Source organism: Nesoenas mayeri (assembly GCF_963082525.1).
Source record: "Nesoenas mayeri genome assembly, chromosome: 11".
NCBI lineage: Eukaryota > Metazoa > Chordata > Aves > Columbiformes > Columbidae > Nesoenas > Nesoenas mayeri.
The window spans coordinates 19,319,405-19,340,923 of NC_137563.1; the positions used below are offsets into that span (position 1 = coordinate 19,319,405).

Here is a 21,519-nt window from a genome sequence, read left to right on the forward strand (position 1 = left end):
GGGCATTCTCCCCACACACACACCGCGGGGCGGGCAGGGGAGGCCGGGGTTGGGGAACGGGCACCGCGGCCGCCGCCACGACACCCCTTCTGGCTCTCTTCCCGCCGCCCTCGCGCATGCGGAGCCAGCACCAATCAGCGCTGGGCAGGGCGCGGCCAGCACCAATCAGCACTGGACAGGGCGGGCGCTGTTTCCCAGCGTGCCCTTCGGCTTCCTGGTCGCGGCGCCGTTGCTAGGCGACGGCGGGCGGAGGCCTTGGTGGCTGCAGGCCGCGCCCAGGCCCCTGCGCTCACCGGGGCTGCAGCTCCGGCCGGTGTCGCCCTCCCGACCTTCGGCCTGCGTCTGGTATAGAAACGTCGTTCGTTTACGTTTGGGAAATCTCCGGGGTTTCTCGGTTCTGTTCTTTGCCTCAGCGGCCTTTTGAAGCCGTTTTCAGTGTAACTGCGGAGTTAAAGCTAATAAAATAACTAAGCGGGCCTCTAAGCTGCTTCCTTTCCAAATCGCCTCTTAGCTGATTCCCCAGAGCTGCGTTTGGGTGAGAGGAAAGTGATTTAATTGTTATTTAATAATCATAAAGGAAGACGATGTTTTCGTTGCTGTGATGGCATTAATTTTAATTAGATATAGATAAACATGTAAAGTGTTGCAGTAGCGTTGAAATCACCTAGCCAGTATGCACGCTGCGTTTCTTTGCCTCTAATTACTCTTGCTAATCAGCAGCTGGAAGCTCCAGCTGAAGTCCTGCTCCTGCCTCAGCAATTTCTAATAAACACACTGAGAAACCTCAGGGGCCCAAGTAATTTTCTTCAAACTTCGAGGACATTGGTAACAAACTGTACCGAATCCCAGAGTCGTGTCTCTGCTACAAACACATTTTTCAGATTTTTCTCACCAGATTTATTCCCCACCAGAGAGTGCGAAGAGAGACGAGCTCAGCTGGGGGTCGCCTGTCTTCTCAGCAATCAGTGGGAAAGGCACATTTGTTGTTAATTCTGCACCATGTTCAATGTGTGAGAGCGTGTCGCTGTTTTGGGGGCCATGGGCTGCACCAGAACACTTTTGTGGCTCTCCCTGCGTAGGTTTTACCCTTTTGTTTGCTGGTATCTGAGAAAAAATTGTAATTAAACAGGAGCAGTCGGCTGCCACTGTGCTTAAAAGCCTGCTGGTGCTTGGAAGCTTTGCGGAGCAGAGGCTGCGTCTTCATCCTCAGGCTGAATTACTCTGGGGCTGGTGTAGTCCAGGCGTAGATCTGTGCCCTTGGGGAGACGTTGGAGGCACCGTTAGTCAAGGGTCTTTGGTTTTTCTTTGCTCGTAGAGTTTGATGGGAGCATGGAGCCCTTCTCTCCACCAGAAGCAGAGTTTCCTGCAAAAAAGAGCTCGTCTGCACCACAGGAGAAATTCCGTGTCCTGGTGGGTGTGACTGGAAGCGTGGCTGCCCTGAAGCTGCCTCTGCTCGTCACCGAGTTGCTGAAAATCCCCAGGGTGAGTAAATTGATTGGTAGAAGTCTCGGGAAGTTGATGGTAATCCTGTTTCTCATTTTGTGGGGAGATCTAAAGTGAAAAGTTCCTTCTGCCTTTGAGCCCTTTAGTTTGACAGTGTGTTGTGGGATGGATACTCCTGATTAATACGTTTTTATTTATTCTTTTTCCTATAATTTCATACTTCTTTATACTTAAGAGTTAGCTTTAAATCAGATTTTAAGGGCAGCAACTGTTCCTGGCTGTTTCCATAAGCAGACATTTAAAGTCTGGAATATCAAAGCACTATCATTCGGCTCACCTTGCTGCATTCTCTCAAAAATGACTGAATAGGTCCTGTATCGTTGTTTTTTATGTTTTGTTTTTCTTTTGGACTACGTCCTGTCAGTCAAGTTCTCAGATCTGGCTACAGACACAGGTGGATGCTTTCTGGAATTTGAAATTTTTAATTAGGACCTTGCTGTTTTCCGTAGGTGAGATGTGGAGTTGGCAAGTATGGATGGACTAGCAAAGGGAAAACAGAGCTTGTTAAAAACAAAAATAGAAAATACGAACCGCTGTATGTGTCTGTGCCATTTTTTTTTTTTACTACAGTGTATTTTCTGGAGTAACACAGGTGTCCGGTAGAGGCCACTAGCAGAGAGGGAAATGTGCAGAGGTTTGCTGTAGAATAAAGTTAGAGAAAACTTCCAGCTTTTAAGAAACAATGCCTCTGTTTTGGAGCAGAGGAATGAAAGTGGCAGGAGCAGGAGCATACACTTACATATCCAGATAGATTGGTTAGATTACTTAATGATTATTGCTTTGGATGATGTGGGAGGCTTCACCTGAGATCTATAAATGTATTAAACCAGAGTCAAAAGAGCTACAGACCCTGAGTAACTCTGAAGTCTCTGATGCTGATAACCAAGCTGGAAAGGGTACTGGAGATACGACAAGCTGTTGGGTACCAGTTCTGCCAGCTGGGCTGGCACTGCGGTTTGCGAAGAGGGGCCTCAGTTATTTTATTACTTGACCCGAAATGATTAGTGAGGCCAAAAGTCCTTGTCTGAAGTAAGAGGGCCAAAGAAAAAATGATACCAAGGAAGGGGAGTGAGCAGAGTGGAGCCAGGGATCTTCTGTCTGCCTGTTGTTGTCTCTTTTCCTTTGCTCTTCATGCTCGGAACATCCTTCTTGACAGGTGACGGGAAGGATGGAAATGATCCACTGCAGGAATCTGGGTCAGACATGTTCCTTCTCTCTGAGCATTTGATTGCTAATTAAAAACTGCAGAGGGCTGGACATAAATTCTCTGTGAAGGCCCATAGGTTCTGTGACATCCATTGCAGGCTTTGTGGCCACCAGTTTTAAGCTCTAGTTGCATAAAAAGTGAAGGTGAAACATCCGGCCCAGGAGCTTTGGGTACTTAATTTACTAATTAAAATTATTTACTAATTTCTGGTGTGATTTCAAGGCCTGCTGAATCAGTTTAATTTTACCATTGAGTTTAAGTCTTGCTCAAGCCTATTGCATCAGCTTCCTTACTGATGGAGCAGAACTTGGACAAGCTGTCGGTGGAAGCAGGGCAGGAGCGCGGGAAGGCTTTGCTGCCAGAGGAGATGTGGTCAGAGGCTTGAAAGCAGAGTGGCTTGTTTAAATTGATGTTTTGACTACGATGAACAGCTTGCCAGTGTGATGTTGCCCTCATTAAACTTTAACATCTCCCTGAGGGTGGTAAGGGATGTGACTATGTCTTCTTGCCTTTTGTTTAACCTCTTTGAAGATCTAGGAAATTTATAGGGCAGCAGCGTGTGCCTTTGGGGTTATTCCCCTCATACCTGGTATTGTGGGGAGGCAGCACCCAGGGTCTTGTCAGGACACTGTGGGTAACTCTCCTGGTTGTGCCAGGCTTACATACCTTGTCTCAGGCTGATTCATAGGATTTTGGGATGGCCTGGTAGGAATTCAATGACAAAAATCAAATTGGCAGGATACCCCCAGCAGAAACAGCAGTGACAGCAGAATCCTCTACCAGAGCCCAACAATATTGTGTGAACACAGGAGAGCAGTTGAGCAGTGAAGCTTTGTCTGGAGAACTGCCTGAAATGGTCCAAGTGAAAGAACTCTTAACTAGTCTAAACTGTCTCCAGAAAAGGAGTTTGAGTGTGGCTAGACTGACTTCACTGTTTAAGCAGAGATATAACCACAGGCAAACAAAAGGTGCGCCGGGTAAATAAAAAGAAAAAAACCCTGTGTAGGCTAAAGTGATCTTGAGAACACTGATCTCCTTCCAGCGTAGGTGGAGGAACTCGAAGGATTTACTCAGAACAAGGGATCCTGGAGCCCACCCCAGCAGAAAACCTTAGTTAGGGAGAATATTTAACTCTCAGAGTTCTAACTAATGGAGTTTCTTGTGGGAGTGGTGGGATCATCACTGCTCAGAAGCCTTGAGCATATCCCTCTGGTATGTTAGAGCATGTGGTGGGTTTGGTGCTGTACTCGATAGCCTGCTATTCTCTGTTCCTGAACTATCTTTAAACAATGGGAAAAAATAGCAGAGTGTCTTTTTGGGATTTCTGTGTATCCTTTAGCCTTAGATATTTCTGGTCTAGATTTTGAATAATGATGCAATTGAAGTAGCAAGTTACAAAACATGTCATAAGGTTGATGGGGTTGGGTCACCTAAAAATCCTTGTATTGTTATGACTAACTGTAAAATAAGAATACCACTAACGATCGTTACTGAGGAAAACTTTTGATGCAGACCTGGCCTACTCATACCATTTCAGAGAACAGAACATACCCCTTTAAACTACATACTGCTCTTTAAAATCCCCAAATAAATAGTATCTTTCACCTTAATACCTCCCCAAAGGCCATGGCATAGCAGAGAGCAGCGTTAGCACCTTTGTGGGTGTTGCTGCTTGGCTCCAAACAGCTTCCTGTGAGGTGAATATGGAAACAAGGTGGTTGGTTGCTGTGAATATGATCTTCGCACTCGAAATTGCTAGAAACTCAGCTGTGATTCCAAAGTAGGGTTGCTTGAAAAAGATCAGATATTTAGAAGAGACAAAGGACCAAATGTATAGTAGCAAATGCTGGCATCATGCGCAGCTATATTTTTCCCATTACTTTTTCTTCAGGAAATGGGAAAAATTGCCAAAGACCACGGTATGCTAAGGCGGGGATTTCCCCCTGCTCCCAGCTGTTATTCTAGTCACGTCAGGTGCAGATAACCAACTCTGCTCCATTCCCCGTCAAATATTAGATGGTGTCGGGGAGATAGGTTAACATGTTTTGTCACTTCAACCGCTGCTGTGGAAGATAGCTGCTTGGAGGTCGGAGGTTTTTGGCAGTCTGTTTTTTCAAGAGCGTGCAGACCAAGCACTTCATCAGTTTTGTACCTCAGGCCTCAGTTTTCTGGTGGGAAGGAGATGTTGGTGAGGCTGGTTTCTCCCCGTCTCTCTGTTGGGCTGCTAGAACCATGCAGTGGGTTGTGCTGTCAGCTGCTTGAAGGAGCAGACAGTGGTTGAAGGTGGTCAATAACAAGGAAAATGGGAAACTTCTCTCCCCTTTCCCACTTGTTCAGATTTCTGCAGGAGGGAATGAAAGGATCTCACATCATAGGGGATCTTAGCACCTCTGAAACATCCAAGGGAGATGATATACACCAGGATATACAATATAACTGAAGGTTCCACCGGCTTTCACCAAGGCAGGCAAGTTTATTTAAGGTTTCGGAGAGAATCTTCGTATACTTTCACCCAGTCTCTCCTGCTGTTGGAGGAGCCACTGGGCTGCTGGTTTGATGGTTGGCACAGAGCTGCCTCTTGGCTCCGAGTGCGGGAAGGGCGATCCTGCCGACGCTGTCCAGGCATGCCGCCCCTCAGCACTCCTCTGCGCTGCGGCAAAGGGAATCCACGGAGCAGGGTGCTCGCTGGCTCCTTTTGGTGGGTGTGTTTGGAGATTAAAGGGCATCTTTCACAGAGCTTTGGTCTGCTGCCTCTCACTGTCTCTTTGAAGTTCAATGCAGAACTGTGTCTCATTCTGACCTTCCCTGTCCTCTCTGCTGTCCCTGCTGTGAACTGGCCATGTGAACGTGTTTGGCAGGTGGTGGCTTAATCACCTGCCCATTTTAGGGTGACATGAAATGAGTCACTGGCTGCTGTGAACACTTGCAGTGGCCTGACCTTTCAACTGTGAAGGTCCTCTGAGAATCTACATAGCTTTCAAAATTTTTGTTGCTCTAGCCCTCTGCCTCTACCCAGCTTTACAGGATTGTCCTCAAGTCTAACCATTGCTCTGTCTTTTCTGATTAGCTCGAAGTGAAGGTGGTCACTACTGAGAGAGCAAAGCATTTCTACAAAGCCGAGGAGATTCCTGTCACCCTCTACAGTGACGAAGATGAGTGGCGGGTGAGTTGGTCATCCTTTGGAGACTGCAAGGGCTTCTGTCCTGTCCCCACTAGCTACGCGTTTTGTAATTCAAGTAGTTTTATTATGGATTCATGCCTCCTACTTCCAGAAGGCCAGTGGGTCATGCTTCAGAGAAAAAAAAGGCAGGCTCTCTGGGAGATTCACATAGAGGAACAGAAGTGTTCTAGGTTTCTTTGCAGGAGACCACATTTATTTATTTTTTAATCCTGGGCCAAGACTCACTTCTTTGTTCTGGTAACGTATGCTTTAGGATACGGCTTTCAAAGAGCGTGGTTCCAACCATGCTGCAGACAAGGAAGAAAAGAAAGGCTGCCCTGGCTGCACAGCAGGATTTTGTCCATCCCCAGCAGACTTGCAGCAGGCAGTGAGGGTAGAAGTGGTCTCTCACCACGCCGGGCTCCGCCGCTATCCGCGGCTATGAGAGAAGAATCAGGAAATGTCACGAAAAGCCACTGCAGAGTCGTGGTGAGGGTGTTGGGTGCTTGTCGTGAGTCACACTCGTCACCAAGTCAACAGCTTAATTCTGCTTAGCACTACATATTCTGAAACTACGGACATCGCTGACGTTCACAAAACTACCCACACTGCTTTAAAGCACAGCCTGGTGTCTGACGGGGGTTCTTTGTGCCGGTGTCGCGGGGCAGAGGAAGGCCAGTACCTGGAGGTGTTGTGCACCATTGTGATGGGTGGCTGGAAATTAGAAAGGTTCTCCTGGTGGAAGGGGTGTTTGCCTCAGAGGTGTCTGTGTCTGTGCTCGTGTGTCCACATGGAAGAGCCGTTCCAGTAAGCGATAGCTCAGTTGTCAGGGCTGTGAACATCACTAGACCCCGTGAATTATTTTTTCCCTTGATTACAGTCTTGCTGACATGCTTTCAGAGTCCCCGGGTATGAAGAGGTTCATTGTATAAACATCAACATTTATTTTTCTATACATTTTGTGCCTACTTCACTGTACCAATGTGAGAACAAGGTGATCTACTCTTTACCAGTACTCTTACCAATCCACTCACACATGAGCATCACTTTTATGAGAAGAGAGACATGCTAGTGACAATGGCCAGAAAGCTTTCTGGCTGGTCTGGGAGGCTGCTGGAGATCTACTGGGTCTCCAGCCAATTAATTCTGAGGAACCCTCTGTTGGGTGCTGGAAGAGGAGCAGGTTGGGATTTGAGGACTGCTGGCACGCTGGAAAGCAGGCGTGAAGCCCTTAATAACACGCCGTTCTGACAGAGGGTGGGGAAATAAGCCCACACAGCATTTGTTTGCGAGATATTTTCCTCTGAAGATAAAACTACAGTTTTCAGTGCTTCTAGAAAAAAATAGAAGCGAGTGGAGGAGCTGGGAAAGGTGTCAGGAACCAGCAGCTTTCCGGATGCTGTCTTTTTGTTGTGGTTTCCAGTGACTCAGAGAAGGAACAGTTTGTGGCCTTGGTGCACCTCTTGCTGGCCTGTGGTTGTGTGTGTCCTCTGAGGATTAAGCACCTGATGCTGTTTGCTGTTTCTCTTGACATTTTCCAAGTTAACTGTGCTCTTAAGAAAAGACCAGGGCTCCCTTGAGCATCTTAGAGCTCCACTGAAAATAGAAATATTCACTTAAGAGCCAAGAGAAGACCCCAGTTGGCTAAACCTCATCCAGCCCAGAAAAAGCCGACAGGACTGTTCCCTACTGTGGTTATGAGAGTTTACTTTGCTGCTGAGGAGTGTCCATCCTAATTGGAAGTGGTTTTGCAGTTAGGGGTCTATACCTCGTTAAAAGGCAGAGAACAGCTTCACTTCAAAGAAATGTGAAGTTTCTAAATCCCATGAGTTCCTCAGGAAACGTGACCACTGGTTTGGTCCTATCTCATTTCATTTGGCTGACAGGATGGAGCTCGTTTCCCTGCTGAGATATTCTACGTGTTGAGGGAGCGCTTATGAACAATTCTGAAGCTGGGGGATGATAAGAATGGGGAAAGATCTTTCCTGTGAGTTGAAGTCTGTGCTTGGTGGATATGTGAATTGTCTCTGTGGGGAAAGGATACCCTTTGTGGACAGCATATCGGTGCTGTCTGTTAACTGCGCTTCCTAAACATGCAGCTTTCTCTGGAGAAGGGGGGAAATCAGAAAAGTGAGCACTGTGGCTGCAGTCCCTGGTTCCCCTTGCTCTCAGATCTTGCTTTATGGGACTGTAATTCTTTCCCCTGCAGTTTACATGGTGGTTACTAATGAGGGGTTGATAAAGTTCGCGTTGTTCACAGTGTGCATTGCGAGGGTTCACTAATCCGCATCTGCTCTCACCCCCAGCTGTGGAATGGCCGTTCGGACCCAGTCCTGCACATCGAGCTCAGACGGTGGGCTGACCTTATGCTGGTGGCACCTCTTGATGCAAACACGCTGGCAAAGCTGGCGAACGGCATCTGTGACAACCTGTTGGTGAGTAACCGGAGAGTTCTCTCACCTCACAGTGTCAGACTGTCTGACCTTTCTTTCATGGAAACTCTTGTGCTTCTGCAGCGTCGAGAACATTCAGATTTGCATGTTCTGCTCCCACTTCATACGCTTCTGTCTCTCTTCCTCTGGTATGGGCCCCTATTCCTTCTCAATCAGTTTTTCTTTCCTTCCCTGACCTACAGCCCTTTCCACTCCTCAGCTCTGTCACTCTCTCCCATTATTTCCCAGTCTCTGCTTAGTTCTTTTCCTGCTTTTTCTGACGGGTGGTATTTCTCTCTTTCTACCTCCCCTCTCTCTGTCATGCATGTGCACACACACACACGTGCGCATACACACTCGCACTCACTTTTGAGTTCCTCTTTGCATTTTTTAGATGTAATCTGGAAAGACACCTGTGAGATCAGATAATAGTGTTTACTTCCTGCTACCTCACCTCCGCCCTCACCTCGCTGCATAGCACAGAAATTCAAACATGCTCACACTTACTTACTTTCCAGTTTCAGTTATGGGGGATTTTGCTTGTTCAGGCTTGTTTTTCTGGTGTTAAAACTGCTCTGGCTCAAAGGCTGATCAGAAAGGGTACTAAAAGAGAATGTGCTTCTCTGTTGGGTGATGGAGACCTTCAGTGGGGCTGAATGCTTTGTGTTCAGCTATTAAGTCTTCATTAGGAGAAGTCATAAGTATTAACTACTCAAAAGATCTGCCAGGAAGCTGCAGATCTGCAAGTGTTTCTGTGGTGCATCACCCTTCTGTAATGCAGAGAGGCTAGAACTAGGAAGGGAGGCAAATGGATGAACAAAATACACCCAGAGCAACAGCATCAGCGAGAAGCCAGAAGGAGCTGTGAGGGCAACAAGCAACGTCTTGTCCGTCTGGGTCCCCTTGGTCCCATAGATGTGATGGTGGTAGCAGAGGGAGGAGTTCAGGAAGGATGTTAGGAACACATGGCTTCACACAAAATCCTGCCGGTCTTTTTGGTGAGCCATGTTGAGGGAAGAGCTCCAGCCAAGGAAAACAAGCGCTGGAGGTGCTGGCTGGCAAGTTAGAACAAATGCTAGCACACTTCCCAGTGCCGGGAAGGGTTCAGATCACAGGACATGAAAAAGAATGGGCAGAGTTCTCATAAATACTGTGTGTTCTGAGCAGAGACCCTGCACCAGGGACAGTTGCGACCTGAGAAGCTCCCTTTGCATGATTTAAATCCTACTGGGCCTGGGGAAACTGATGGGCTTTGCACTAAGAGCAAACAATGTTTTTCTTTTGAAGGAGATGAGGTAACACTGAGTGATCTGGAACCTCTGATTCTCTGTAGCTTGCAGGAGCTGCCAGGTGGTTCGTGGTCTGCCAGCATCTTCTGCAGCAGCCCAGATGTGTTCACGTTATCCTCTGTTGGGAGCCTGGAAGCAGCAGTACTTCCTTTGTGAGCAGTTACGGATCCAGTTGGCATATCATTTAAAAAAAGACTCACTTGCCAGCTTCTTCTGTTTAGCTCTACAACTGGCTTATCTGAAGCATTGCCTGAGGCCTTCTTTATAGCTGATATGTTCTGTGGCCACCCCTCAGTTGCTCTCGCTCTCCCACGTGGGCTGGCAGTCTGCACGCAGTGTATTCCAGCTTGGCTTGCTCCAGCGATGGCCCCAAGCCGCAGTAGGATGGGATCTATCCTCTTTGTAGCCTCCCTCCTCATTCTTGCCCATCACAGATGAGCTGTGCTGGAATATAATACAAGGCAGATCCGCAGGGCTGCTATTAATTTGTATTATATTCCAGCTGCACTGACAGATTGAGGCTTTTGGCCGACACGCGGGCTGGGAAAGCACTTCTGTGCAGCAAAGTGATGAGAAGGAATGAGGAGAGACAGCCCGTCCCAAAGCTAAACCTCTTGGCTTCTCTTGCAGACTTGTGTCATCCGCGCCTGGGATCTGAGCAAACCTCTGCTCTTCTGCCCAGCCATGAACACGGCCATGTGGGAACATCCCCTCACAGCTCAGCAGGTGGAGCAGCTGAAAGGCTTTGGCTACACAGAGATCCCCTGCGTGGTGAAGAAACTGGTGTGCGGAGATGAAGGTCAGTCCTTTTGTCCTTTTGCACATTTTCTGACTGTTTTCCTGCACGAGTGCTGCTCTTCTCCTGAAGGAACGTGCGTTCTTTTGCCATGTGGTCTTCAAGATGTTGGACTGCGGGGAGCAGGGTCTCACTGCCAGGGTTTGTAGAAACAACCTGAAGCTTTGCCTTGTGCTAGCTGCTATCTATTATTGTTGTTCATTCATTTCTAAGCAGTCTTAAGAGACCATGCAAGCCAGGCTTTCAAACGAGCCGTTAGATAGGCCTGATATTTAAAAGAAATGCTCTTTCAGGAAGAGAGGAGATCAAAGAGAAGGCAGGCTTTGCGGTAAGCGTTATCAGCCTGGGATTTGGGTGTCCTTACCTTGCCCTCTGCCGTGACTGGGGGCTGTTTGCATCATGCCTCAGTTCCTCATGCCTGCTCATGGGGATAATATCTTATCCCCGAGAGCAGGCAGTGAGAAAAAGGGCTTTGCAGACATGGCTGAGGGTGTAGCTGGATGTGCATTTAACATTTGTTGTTGTTTGTTGCCTGGGTTACTTTTCAGCTTCCCAATGGAGTTCTGATTTGGGGTTTTGACATCAGACTCGCCTGTGAAGTGAAGGAGGTGGGTAGGGAAAGTTGTCACGCTCAGTTTAACTTGCAGTGCTAAGAAATACTACTAAAATGGTCTCATTCATATTTTAAGAGCTGCTTTAACCGGAGATATTTTGACTTTTGGGATGTTTTGAGAAGGCTTTTTCTACAAGGAATTTGATCGAATGGATTTGCTTTTTGTCAAAATTTTCCTAGATAAATTGTCTGTCAAATGTCCCCCAGTTCTGGCCATAATAGTAAATGTGCTATTACCTTCACACTTTTGTTGAACAACCCCACCTCTAGCAGGATTTTAACTGCTCTGTCAGGTAGTTCAGTGCACAGTCTGTAGTGAAGACAAGATGTTAAAATATTCTTGATGGTTAAATTCTAGGGCTGGCTCAGTTTCTGAATTCTTAGGAAGATGCAGTGCTCCTGGAGAATGTTTTTTTTGGAGCTGAAGACCAAGAAATATTTACAGTTAGGTAAGTGTAGTTAAGTAACTCAGGCATCAGTTGAAATATCCCGAACAATTATGCGTCAGCTGGGATTTTAGACCCGATTATATCAAATTTCTTACGTACTTGTAATAATGTTAAGGGAAAACGCCCAAAAGAGGTCATTCTGCACAGACATCTTGGCAGAAGTGGAAAAGCCATCTGGCATAGCTTTTTTTGTCCTTGATTTTGTTCCCTTCATCTTTTGTAGTCCCTATCTAGGATCATTATTGCTGCAGCGAGCAGCTGAGTTGCCTCCTCATGGGTCATGCACTTATTCCTTCAGGTTCATGCACCTGCGGCAGAGCTGTGGTGTTGTCATCCCCATTTCACAGACGGGGATCTGGGCTGCGAAAGGGCCACGTGGGTTGACTCAGCAGCACGGATGGATGTCAGGTTGGATGGTGAATGCGATTTCCACCTTCTGCTGCCCTGCCCTGCCCTGCCCTGCCCCTCTCCTGGGGGCTGCTGCCCTTGCAACAGGGGGGTGTGAGCTGCGTGAGGCAGCAGCTGAATTGCTGTGGTTTGCAGCTCGAAATGGCAAAGTAAACTGGTGTTTATTGGGAGTGACCTCATTCCACCGCCGGTTATTTGGGAGCTGCTTCAGGTTTGCTTCAGCTGTCTCTGCTGTGAGAATAAGCTCCTGAAGGAGCGTGTAGGAGAAGGATGGTATAGACAGCTGGGGCAGCTGTAGCCATGTCTGACTTGACTCCGCTTGTGAGTCAACTCACAACAAGATTTTCTTGTTGGCAAACTCCAGGACTTTCCTGGTGGTAAGTAGGAAAATCATGGCAAAGCATCCCTGTGTTATCAACGCTGTTTCCAGCACAAATCCAGAATACAGTCCCACACCAGCTACTAGGAAGAAAATTATCCCAGCCAAATCCAGCACAGCAGTAGTGGACTCCACGTCTCTGAAGACACAAGATGGTTTCCACCATGGACTTTTTTCCACTCTTCCTCTCTTTTTTCAGGCCTTTCACCTCAAAGCCTCTTCTTCCACACTAATTTCAGTTTTGCGGGTTTCATCCACAAAGGAGTTTGCCCAGTGGGTAGCAAAGCTCACGCATCTGGTGCAGAAGAAAGGAGATTCAGCTTGCATCAGTTTTGTCTGTTGATACTGTGGTTTATCGTGCTGTAAAAGAGGTTCATCTTCCTCCACTCATGTGGCTGGTGTCACCTGAAATGGGCTAGATCCTGACTGCCACCGAGTTTCTGCATTACAAGCTTGATCTGATTTATTTTTCTTCTGTAGTAAATGGGTGGGTTTTAGACATAGAGTCCAGCTAAAAGTGAGTTAAAATAACAAATTAAATCAAGTTGCCATTCAAAATGTTTCCTTGATTGGATAGTTAAGTGTAACTTGCTGGCTATTGGCCTTGATAATGTCCATGTTGAGAGGTTAATGGGCCTGTAGCAATTTGCTTTTGCAAAAACGTTTCCAGACTGCTGGTATCTTCATCATCCTTGGCTGGATTTCTAGAGCCTGGAAGATTCTACCTGTAGGCATGAGCTGTGCTTTAAGACAAGTTGCTTACAAGATTTTGCTTTGCTAAACCTAAAAAATCCAGCTGTGAATTGCCAAAGATGTTGAGCAAGTGGGAGAGAAAAGCTTTTACATTATGTTGTCCGGCACTCGATCTTCTCCAAGAATTCCTTCCAAGATTCGAATGGGTGCAAATCCAGAACAGCTTTTCTAACGTGGGTCTAACTGCAAAGTCATGGGAATGGTAGGAATTTGGCAAATCTTTTCTATAGGCAAAGACCATTTCAAAAAGATACTGAACACAGACAATGTTTACCCAGGAGAAAGGAGGTGAAATAGGGTATTTTGGGGCACTTTTACCCCCTTGTGCCCAGGTCAGTGTAAGCTGAGACAGCGGCTCCCTGTGCGGCCATGGGTTAGGTGCAGACACCTCTGGGGATGATTCAGAACATAAGGTGCTTATTAAGGTCATGAGTTGCCTTTGAAGGTTTCCTGCCTCTCTCCATTGACTGAGGAGCTTGTGCTCCTGCTTAGACTTCTGAATTAGGAGCCAGACTAAGTCAGCATGGATACTCTTTTCGTTCTCCTCCCTGCTGGCATTCAACCACACCACAAAACCCCTGCAGAACCAGCTGGACCGAGCAGATCCTCTGCCCCCCGCAGTTGCTTTCTGTTGGGCGAGTCACAAGGAAACATGTGGGGAGATAGTTGCTGACCTCTGCTGTGCCATACTACCATTGTACATTTAATTTTCCACCGTATTGCGGTGTGTGGAGAAGCAAAAAGGTGAGGTAGGAGAAGCATGTCCCTTGTGCTCTGGATTTCACCACGTGGTTTTGCTCTCACTATGTAGGTCGAGGTGCCATGGCAGAAGTGGGGACCATCGTGGAGAGCGTGAAAAAGATCCTTGGAGAACGGGACTTGCCAGCGCAGAACTAATGGTTTGGCGTGTAAATTGTGTGCCTCCCTGATGATTTGAAGATAAACCCAACAGGAAGCTGAGTCGAGACGGCGCGCAGACCCGTAGTGTGCTCTTCAACCGAAGGAATGAAACGGTCGTCTTCCAGCTGGTGCCAAACTTGAAATGTGGTACATCACTGCAGGCTTACAGAAACCAAAGCCAAGAACACATTTCTTTAGTGTGGGGAAACTCTGTGGTGTCTTGTAGAGAGGGAGTAACGTTCCCCCAGGCCACTCGGCCGCAGGTATTTCACATGTGCTCATCTCTGAGGAGGCTGCAGAAAGAGCTGCCAATGGATTTCTGGTCCTGTGGTTCCCTCGAGGGATGCTAGAGAGGTGAGAGCTGTGCAAGTCATGGTGATGGGGATTATTCCAGCCCTTTCCAGCCCTTTCCAGCCCTTTCCAGCCTGTCTGCTCCAGAGCTGTCTGGCTTCACCTTTCCAGCAGGAGTCACTGTCCAAGAAGCATTTTCCCTTCAGGAACTTAATAAAAAACCCGCTTTTAATTCCATCTCTGAAGAATTGCCTCTTGTAGCTGCTCTGGGGGGAAGCTGTGCCTGACATAATTGTTAAATCATTGTGTCTGCAAGCTCTTTTTCTCAGAAATGGGGAAAAAATTGGCTAAAAGCAGCTTAGTCTTTGCGCTTTTGTGTCTGTTGACTTGGATAGGGATGGAGAATGTCAACTGTGACCCAAACCAACACCTGCCTGTCTGGGTGTTCCCGTCAGGAAATTAGCAGGCTGGGCCCTTAAGGGAAAGCCAGGGTGGGTGTTTCCCAAGGGAGTGAAGTCAAACTTTGCTGATGACGGTCCTTTTCGGCTTGAAAATTAACCGACTGGCATGAAAAAATTGGGAAATCCTGTGACCCCCTGGGCCAGATCAGCCCGGGATTTCCCAGTCCAGCCTTTCCTTAGAAACATGATCCCACTCTGGGGGAAATGGGAGCAAACTGGGACTGTGGAACACGTCGCTATAGCAGAGCACAAAGAAAGTTTATTTTTAACTAGACACGGGCAAATTTAAGGCCTTCAGTACAGAACGTGCATCTCGCCTATGGGGGCAACCTTCAGACTTCTGTGCACTAGGGAATAGGTTATCAGGGTGTGTTTGCTTTCCTTCTCCATTCCACACAAATAAAAGCCTCTGAACTTTCACATTTTTGGCTCTTTCACCAACAGAGAGCTGAGGATTCAAAGCTTCTGGGGATCGAGTCAGAAGGAGCCTTGTGGGAGCAGAGCTCATGGCTCGCACAAAGGGTGGTGGTACCATGGTCATGAACTTTGCATTTTCATGGTATTTGTTCACGTTCTCAGTGTGGTGAAAGCTTTCCCCTTATCAGAAGATCTTCCTTGAGGCTGATTGAAGGCAGCAGAAGAAATGCGTTTTGGTTTCCATGAGTTTTGTAGTGAACGTTCCTTCTCCTCACAGAGAAATAGGTGTTCCATTAGTTGCAACCGTAACTCGACCTTGGGGCTCCTCTTGGCTCTGCTGGCGGTCTCTCACGTGGCCGCGGTTGCTTATCCTTCCTCCTTGTCCATGACTTGGCAACGCAGAAAAATCTGACAAGCTCTTCACACCAAGTCCTCGATAAGAGCGTTCATCTGTTACAAATCTGGTTCGCTGGCTCCAGAAATGTTGGCAGGCATCGTCTGGCTTCTCCTGGAACTGTAGAGCGGGCAAGAGAAGTGGACGGCGTACGCTGCGAAGCCCAAGGTCTGATAATTCAGCGGAAAGTGGTAACGTGGCCTTTCTGGTTTAAGAATTTACGCCAGGTCACCTGATAGCGCACAGCTCTGCTGTTGGCGATCGTGGCACCAGTCTCTGCTAAGAAGTGAGACTTGCCTCTCAGCCTCATTGAGAGGCTTAAGTTAAGGCTTGCAAAGAACTTACAGATCCTGGAATAAAGGGAGTTAATTATTTGTCCTGCAAATATGTAGAAAGGTCTGGCTGAGTAGAGCCTGAGGGAATGAGGAGCACTTCACAGTGGCCGAAAAACCCACATAAATCCTCCGTGGAGAACACGGCTCCCTGTCTGTCTCATCACTGCTGCAGAAACATGCACTAATTGTGCCGCTAGACGATCCTCGGTGTAATTGCTGCGATTTCTAATTGGCGGCAGGTCATGATAGTGTTCCAGATTGGGATAAACACATGCCCAAACTGCCTTGCTTTCAGGGCAAAGAGAAGAAACAGCCAAGTGCCTTTGGGGAGGCAGAGGGGTGAAACAAGAGCAGCTGCCAGCCCCGGTGTGGGAAACTGGCAGGAAAAGAAGCCCCGTCCGACATGCCGACATCTCCATCCCTCACTGTCTGTGCTTCAGGTTCGTGCAGGCGGCTTTTGCTTTTCCTTCAGCTCTTCTTTTTAAGCCGCACACTGATTTTTTTTGTTTTGCTTTCACAGGAAAGTCTCCGATGACCGAGGCAGCATCCCCATGAAACCTGCTGCGTTGCGATTTCATTCACGCCTAAAACTGTTTCTCTCAGCACTGACTGGGGACTGATCAACAGCCGGGACAAAAGCTCAGCGAAGGCAGCACGTCTCCTCCTCGCCTGGCCTCGGGTGTGACTCTGAGCATCCATTTCTCCAGCTGCTTCTCCCCCATCCCAAACCCGATGTGATCTCTCTGCTGCTTGCCTTCCCGAGGTCGAGGAGGAGGAGGGAGATGCCGTGGTGACGCGTTGTGTCCGGATGCTCCTGGCTCCAAGCGCGGTGCTTTGGGCAGGAGTCAGCTCCCCGGATCTCCAGTCCCTCCGCTGTCACTTGGGATGGGACGCACATCATCCCACGTCCCTGTCCCATCCCACGCCTTTGTCCTGCGAGCCTGCAGGAGCAAAGGCACCTGAACAGATGGCGGAAAATCTCCGGTTTAAAAATTAAAAAAATGTGACAAAACCTCCCCACTTTTAGACCTTCAGCGGTCACGTCTCTGTGCTGCTCCTGGTTTCGAGAGCCAGCGTGCAGCGGCTTCGCACCCGGGGCTCCGGATTTGACACCCGCCTGCAGCGAGGCGGGGATGCCGCCTGCTTCGGATCTTCGAAAGCGCAGGGTGGCAGGAAGCGTGTTCTTTACCTCCCCGACCGCAGCGGGGCCGGGTGCTGGGAGAGGGCGGCGGCTGACAAGGGGTGACAAGTCGGCGGTGACAAGTGAGAAGGTGGGGGTGCTGGTACAGGTGGGCTCTCCCTGCTCGGGCAGAATTTAAAAGCCCCAAATAAAGCCCTGAGAAGTGAATTCTGCGTCTGTGAGGTTTACACAGCGATTGCAAGACTGGTTGTGGATTATTTAGAGGTTGCAGGACTCTGGCAGCGTGGGATTACTGTTAGGCTATTGCAAAGCTGGACCTTGGATGAGCTTGGCAAAGCCTTGCCCTGCTCCTTGTCCTCAGCCTAACGACTCACTACCTCTCTCTGGGCAACGGGCAAGGACTTTTTTAGCGGCAAAGGGAGGTGGTTCCTAGGTCTCAGGCTCCAAATTGCTGCAAAGGAAGTGCTGATCCACCTATTTGTAACTGGCTGTGTTACAGACAGCTTTGGGGTTCATCCTGTGTCCCACCCAAAGCTGCCCTGCTATGAATGAGCACCGGGCATGGGAAAGAGGTCACTATAAAATCATGTTTCTTTGATTTTAACCTGCACGTTGACAAGCTGGGGCCTTTCCAGAGCCTTGCAGTTTTGCTTTCCATCAGTTTTTCTGCCTCTCGAGCCGCCCTGGCCTGTGATAAGGCCAGTGCCAAAGGACCCAGCACCACTCGGCACAGACTCCTTGGCACCAGCTGCGCTGATAGTTTGGCTTTGGTGGTGACAACCTTGCAATTAAAACTTGCAGGTGCAGTGTTCTTGCCCTGGCCAGCAACCTCGGTGAATAGTTTAAAAATTGTTTCCAGGAGTAATTGAGCTTAATTAGAAGGTTGAATTTCCCCAAGGCTGTGCTGCTCGGGGTTTCTGTACTTGTCAGAGTCATGCAGGGGCTGAAGATGCTCAGAGATGCAGGGAGGTGGCGGAGAAATAGTCCCGTGAGGGCAGTTGTGCCCGGCTGGGTCCCACCCTGTTTGGGATCTTGTTCGTGGGATGTCGTGTTGTCTGTCCCATGGACACTGGGATTTATTTCTCTCCTGCCTGTGTAATGGAAATCCTGGCTTTGACGTTGTACCTCGCTTTTCTGTCTCTCTGGGAAGAAAAGGGAGGATAAAGGGGGCAGGCCTGGCAGCAAGGCTTCATGCCGGCCGGGGAGATGAAGAATAAAGGCGACTTTTCGGCACGTAGTCATCGCAGGTAGGATAAGATCGCTCTGCTCCTGACCGCAGGCCCCCGGGCTCTCTGGAGGGAGCACAGCGAGATGGGCTCTGCGGAAATCCAGCTCCATCAATGCGACTGCAGAGAGACCCCAGTCTGAACGCTGGGAGAGCCCAATGCGCTCCGAGCCCCCAACACATCACTGACAGCCGGTGCCAGCCCCATAGGGGCCTGAGCATCCCTGGGACCGGCTAAACCCCGGCACCGGCTCTGCCCGTGCCAGAGGCAGCCAAAAAATCCCCCCGCCTCCTGCCTCCAGCGCCGCTGGCACGGCGGGCGAGCGTGCTGGGGCAGGCAGCGCGCCGCCTCGTCTTCCCACCGCCCAAACAAGGGAAGCAGAATTCCTGGCCTCGGGGGCACCAAGCACAGCGATAAAAGCTTTATAAAAGGGATTTCTTTTTTGCACGGCTGGAAGAGCCTTTCCCCAGGAGGGCCATACCCCCAGAGCGGCCCGAACCCCCGTGCTTGGCTCTGCTTTCAGTCTCGCTTGATTTACGTGGCTTGCTTGGGTTGTTTATGGCTTTGGAGAAATATGATTCAGGAACTCAAGCGTGATAAGGATGGGGGAAGAAAGAAAAGCCACGTCAACCCAAAGGAATGTGGCCGGTAGAGAGCCCAGCCTGTGGCGGGCAGAAGCCCCAGGGTGCGGGATCGGGCATAAAAGGGGGCAAAATGGGAACATGTGCCCAAAAAAATAGCTGGAAATGACCTGTCGCTGCTGCAGGAGACCACAGCTCGCTTTGCCTGGGCTCAGGTCCCCCAAATCTGCTGCAGCCGAGGCTTCCTTCAGTGCTGGTGGTGGGGAAAGCCCTGGCCTGAAATGGGGACATTATTCACTGCAGCATTTTGCATTTATGTTAAATTACTTTGAAACTTAAGGATTTTCACAGCAAGGGCAATAGCTCCCACCGTGCAGGCAGGGTGAGGGCAGGGCGCAGGCAGCATGCAGGCAGGGTATGGCCCTCAGCGAGGCTGCGGCAGCCGGAGCCTCCAGTCAATGAACCCGGCCGGTTGCTTCAGCAGAAAGTCAATATTGACCCTTCGCCAGCATTTGCATGTGTCAGAACTAAAATTACCAAAAGCAGAACCAAGCCCTGCACTTCCCTTTGTGGGCTTTGTTTGCCAATTCTTTAATAAATAAATAAATAAATAAATAAATAAGTTATGTTTATTTGGGCTTTATTAGAAGTCAAAGATGCGAGAAAAGCCATGGAGAAGCAGAGATCCACTTTCTGCTCTGCTTTGTGTTCCTCACCCCTCTCTTCTTCCGCAGAGCATCCGTGCTCCCCAGAGCATCCATCCGAGCTGGACCACCGCGCGGGAAGAGATCCCGGCACGGCCGCAGCTCCGTCCCCCAGCCCCGCCGTGTCCCCAGCTCCTCGGAGGGGACGGTGGCTCACAGCCCAGCACGGGCCATGGGAACCGGCGGCACCCCTGCGGTTTAGAAGCTGGAGATAAAAGCTGAAGCGGTTTGCAGGCTCGGCCTCGAAAGGGGGAAGGTGCCAGGGGAGCGGAGAGGAACCAAAACCCACCGGTGGAGGAACAAGCGGAGGGGTGAAGGAGAAGTGAAAGCAGCTGTGATTACTGAAAGCCCCGATGTGAAAGAGTGGGAGCGCTATCTTTGGGCCTTTCACTTCCCTGTCTGGGCAGGTTTTCTTGGCTTCGGTCTATTTTTCTCCCCCACCAGCCTCTGCTCATAAATTCCTGCCTGGGGCAGGTGGGGTTGGTGCTGCTGGAGGTGGGTGTCCCGTCCACCACGGGGGCTTGGGGAGGACCAAAGCTGAGAGATACTTCAGTATTTTAAGCAGCCCGCATCTCCTATTGGTCCCCAAATATTTCGTGCAGGAGCAGAGGCTTGGTGGCAGGTCAGAGCGGAGCGCTTTGGTACATCGAGCGCCTCAATAGAAGCTATTTTTGTTAAAGATGAAATGCTGTCACTAAGGGTTGGAACAGCTTTCAGTCTAGAGTCGAGCAAGTGTTTTCTTTCTCCAAAAATAAAAGAGGTGAGGGATGGCCACAACCCCACGTGCAGGTGCTGTGGAGAGGCTCTGGCATCACGCTGGTGCGGGAAATAAGTGTTCAGTCACGAAAAGCAGTGATGTGCTCCCCTTAGCAGTCCTTGTCACTGCAGCCTCCGTGCAGTGCAATGAAAGCGGGCAGGTGTGCGGATTTAAGACCAATTAGCAACCCTCATTAAAATAGCGCATTCTCCCCCACCACCATCCCTGGAAAGAGTCAGTGTGGCTTGGCCGTGACCTTGGCTGGGGTGTTTCTGCCCAGGGAGAAGCCCGCTGTCCTCTGTGGGACCCGAAACTGGGATTAAAGTTAAGCCTGGGATTAGAGGCTGTGCCGAAGCCGGCTGGGGCGGGTTCCCCGCTGTCCTGAATCAGCAGAGCGGCTGCACGGGGATGAACTGAGAGCGGGCGAGGGGTCTGGGGTCGGATGCTGAGGGGGTGGAGTGGCTGCGGGGCTCAGAGCGCTGGTCCCTGGGGCTGTCAGCTGAGCTGCGGGGCACAGAAGTCACCCTGAAATCTTCAGGGTGAATCTTTAGGGGGGTGTCACTGTTTGCTGAACCTTGGTGATGGAGGATGCAGACCTGGATGGTTTCTTGCTTCTCTAAGGGATTATTTTATATTCATTGTTGAACACCCCCAGTAAGCATCATGCCAAGCACCTTAGAGGGGACCAGAAGCCCCCACCTCCCAGCACATGGCTACTGAGCATCATTTTTGGCTACCAACTGAACGATGCCTATTTGGCCCTGTGACGCTGGGAATTGTTGGTTACAGATGGGGACACGGGGATGGCAAGCGGGGAGCAGCTCTGGTGAGGATGCTTGGGGACAGCACAGCTGTGAAGCTGTGCTGCCAGCTCATCCTGCCTGACCATCAGTTTTGTAAAATACGCTGCTTTTCCTCGCTGTTTTTCCTGCTCCTGTTTCAGACAACAGCTCCTTGCTCGCTCTGTCCAGCCAGCATAAGGCATGAAGGCCAAACCACCCTGAATCTTTAAGGTGAAGATGTACATGTCCCAAAGACAAGGGGCAAAAAAAGATCAACATCCCTCACACTTTTATCCATCATTTTTAGCCCATTTCTGGCTTTAAAACACTCAGGGCTTGTCCTGCTGTGGAATCACCATCCTCATCCTTGGAAAACCTTATGCTGAACTCTCCCCAGGGATGTCTGCTCTCCATTTTAAGCCTTACTTTTCTCTTCCCACTCTGCTAGGTTAATTTGGCCCTCTCATTTCCTATGTACCAGCCTTAAATCCCATAATTAACAGCTCGACATGGCCAATCCTGTTCCGGAGCTGGAGGAACC

At 49.4% G+C, this 21,519-nt stretch overlaps 1 protein-coding gene across 3 annotated transcripts; it reads left to right on the plus strand.

Annotated features, from left to right (window-relative positions):
• The first annotated feature begins 242 nt into the window (after window positions 1-242).
• On the plus strand, window positions 243-17,129 carry PPCDC (phosphopantothenoylcysteine decarboxylase). 3 transcript variants are annotated; one of them, XR_013922590.1, is made up of 8 exons: window positions 243-345; window positions 1,316-1,482; window positions 5,778-5,873; window positions 8,177-8,305; window positions 10,222-10,390; window positions 11,359-11,449; window positions 11,748-11,857; window positions 13,801-14,417. XR_013922590.1 is itself a non-coding variant. In XM_080350993.1 (6 exons), exons 2-6 carry the CDS (start codon window positions 1,330-1,332, stop codon window positions 13,884-13,886), a joined length of 633 nt encoding a protein of 210 aa, XP_080207119.1. In that variant the 5' UTR covers window positions 243-345; window positions 1,316-1,329; the 3' UTR covers window positions 13,887-14,417. The 3 variants fall into 3 exon arrangements, 1 of the variants encoding a protein (XP_080207119.1); XR_013922589.1 differs by lacking the exons at window positions 11,359-11,449; window positions 11,748-11,857 and adding an exon at window positions 16,308-17,129 and having other exon boundaries at window positions 13,801-14,243; XM_080350993.1 differs by lacking the exons at window positions 11,359-11,449; window positions 11,748-11,857.
• Window positions 17,130-21,519: the final 4,390 nt, after the last annotated feature.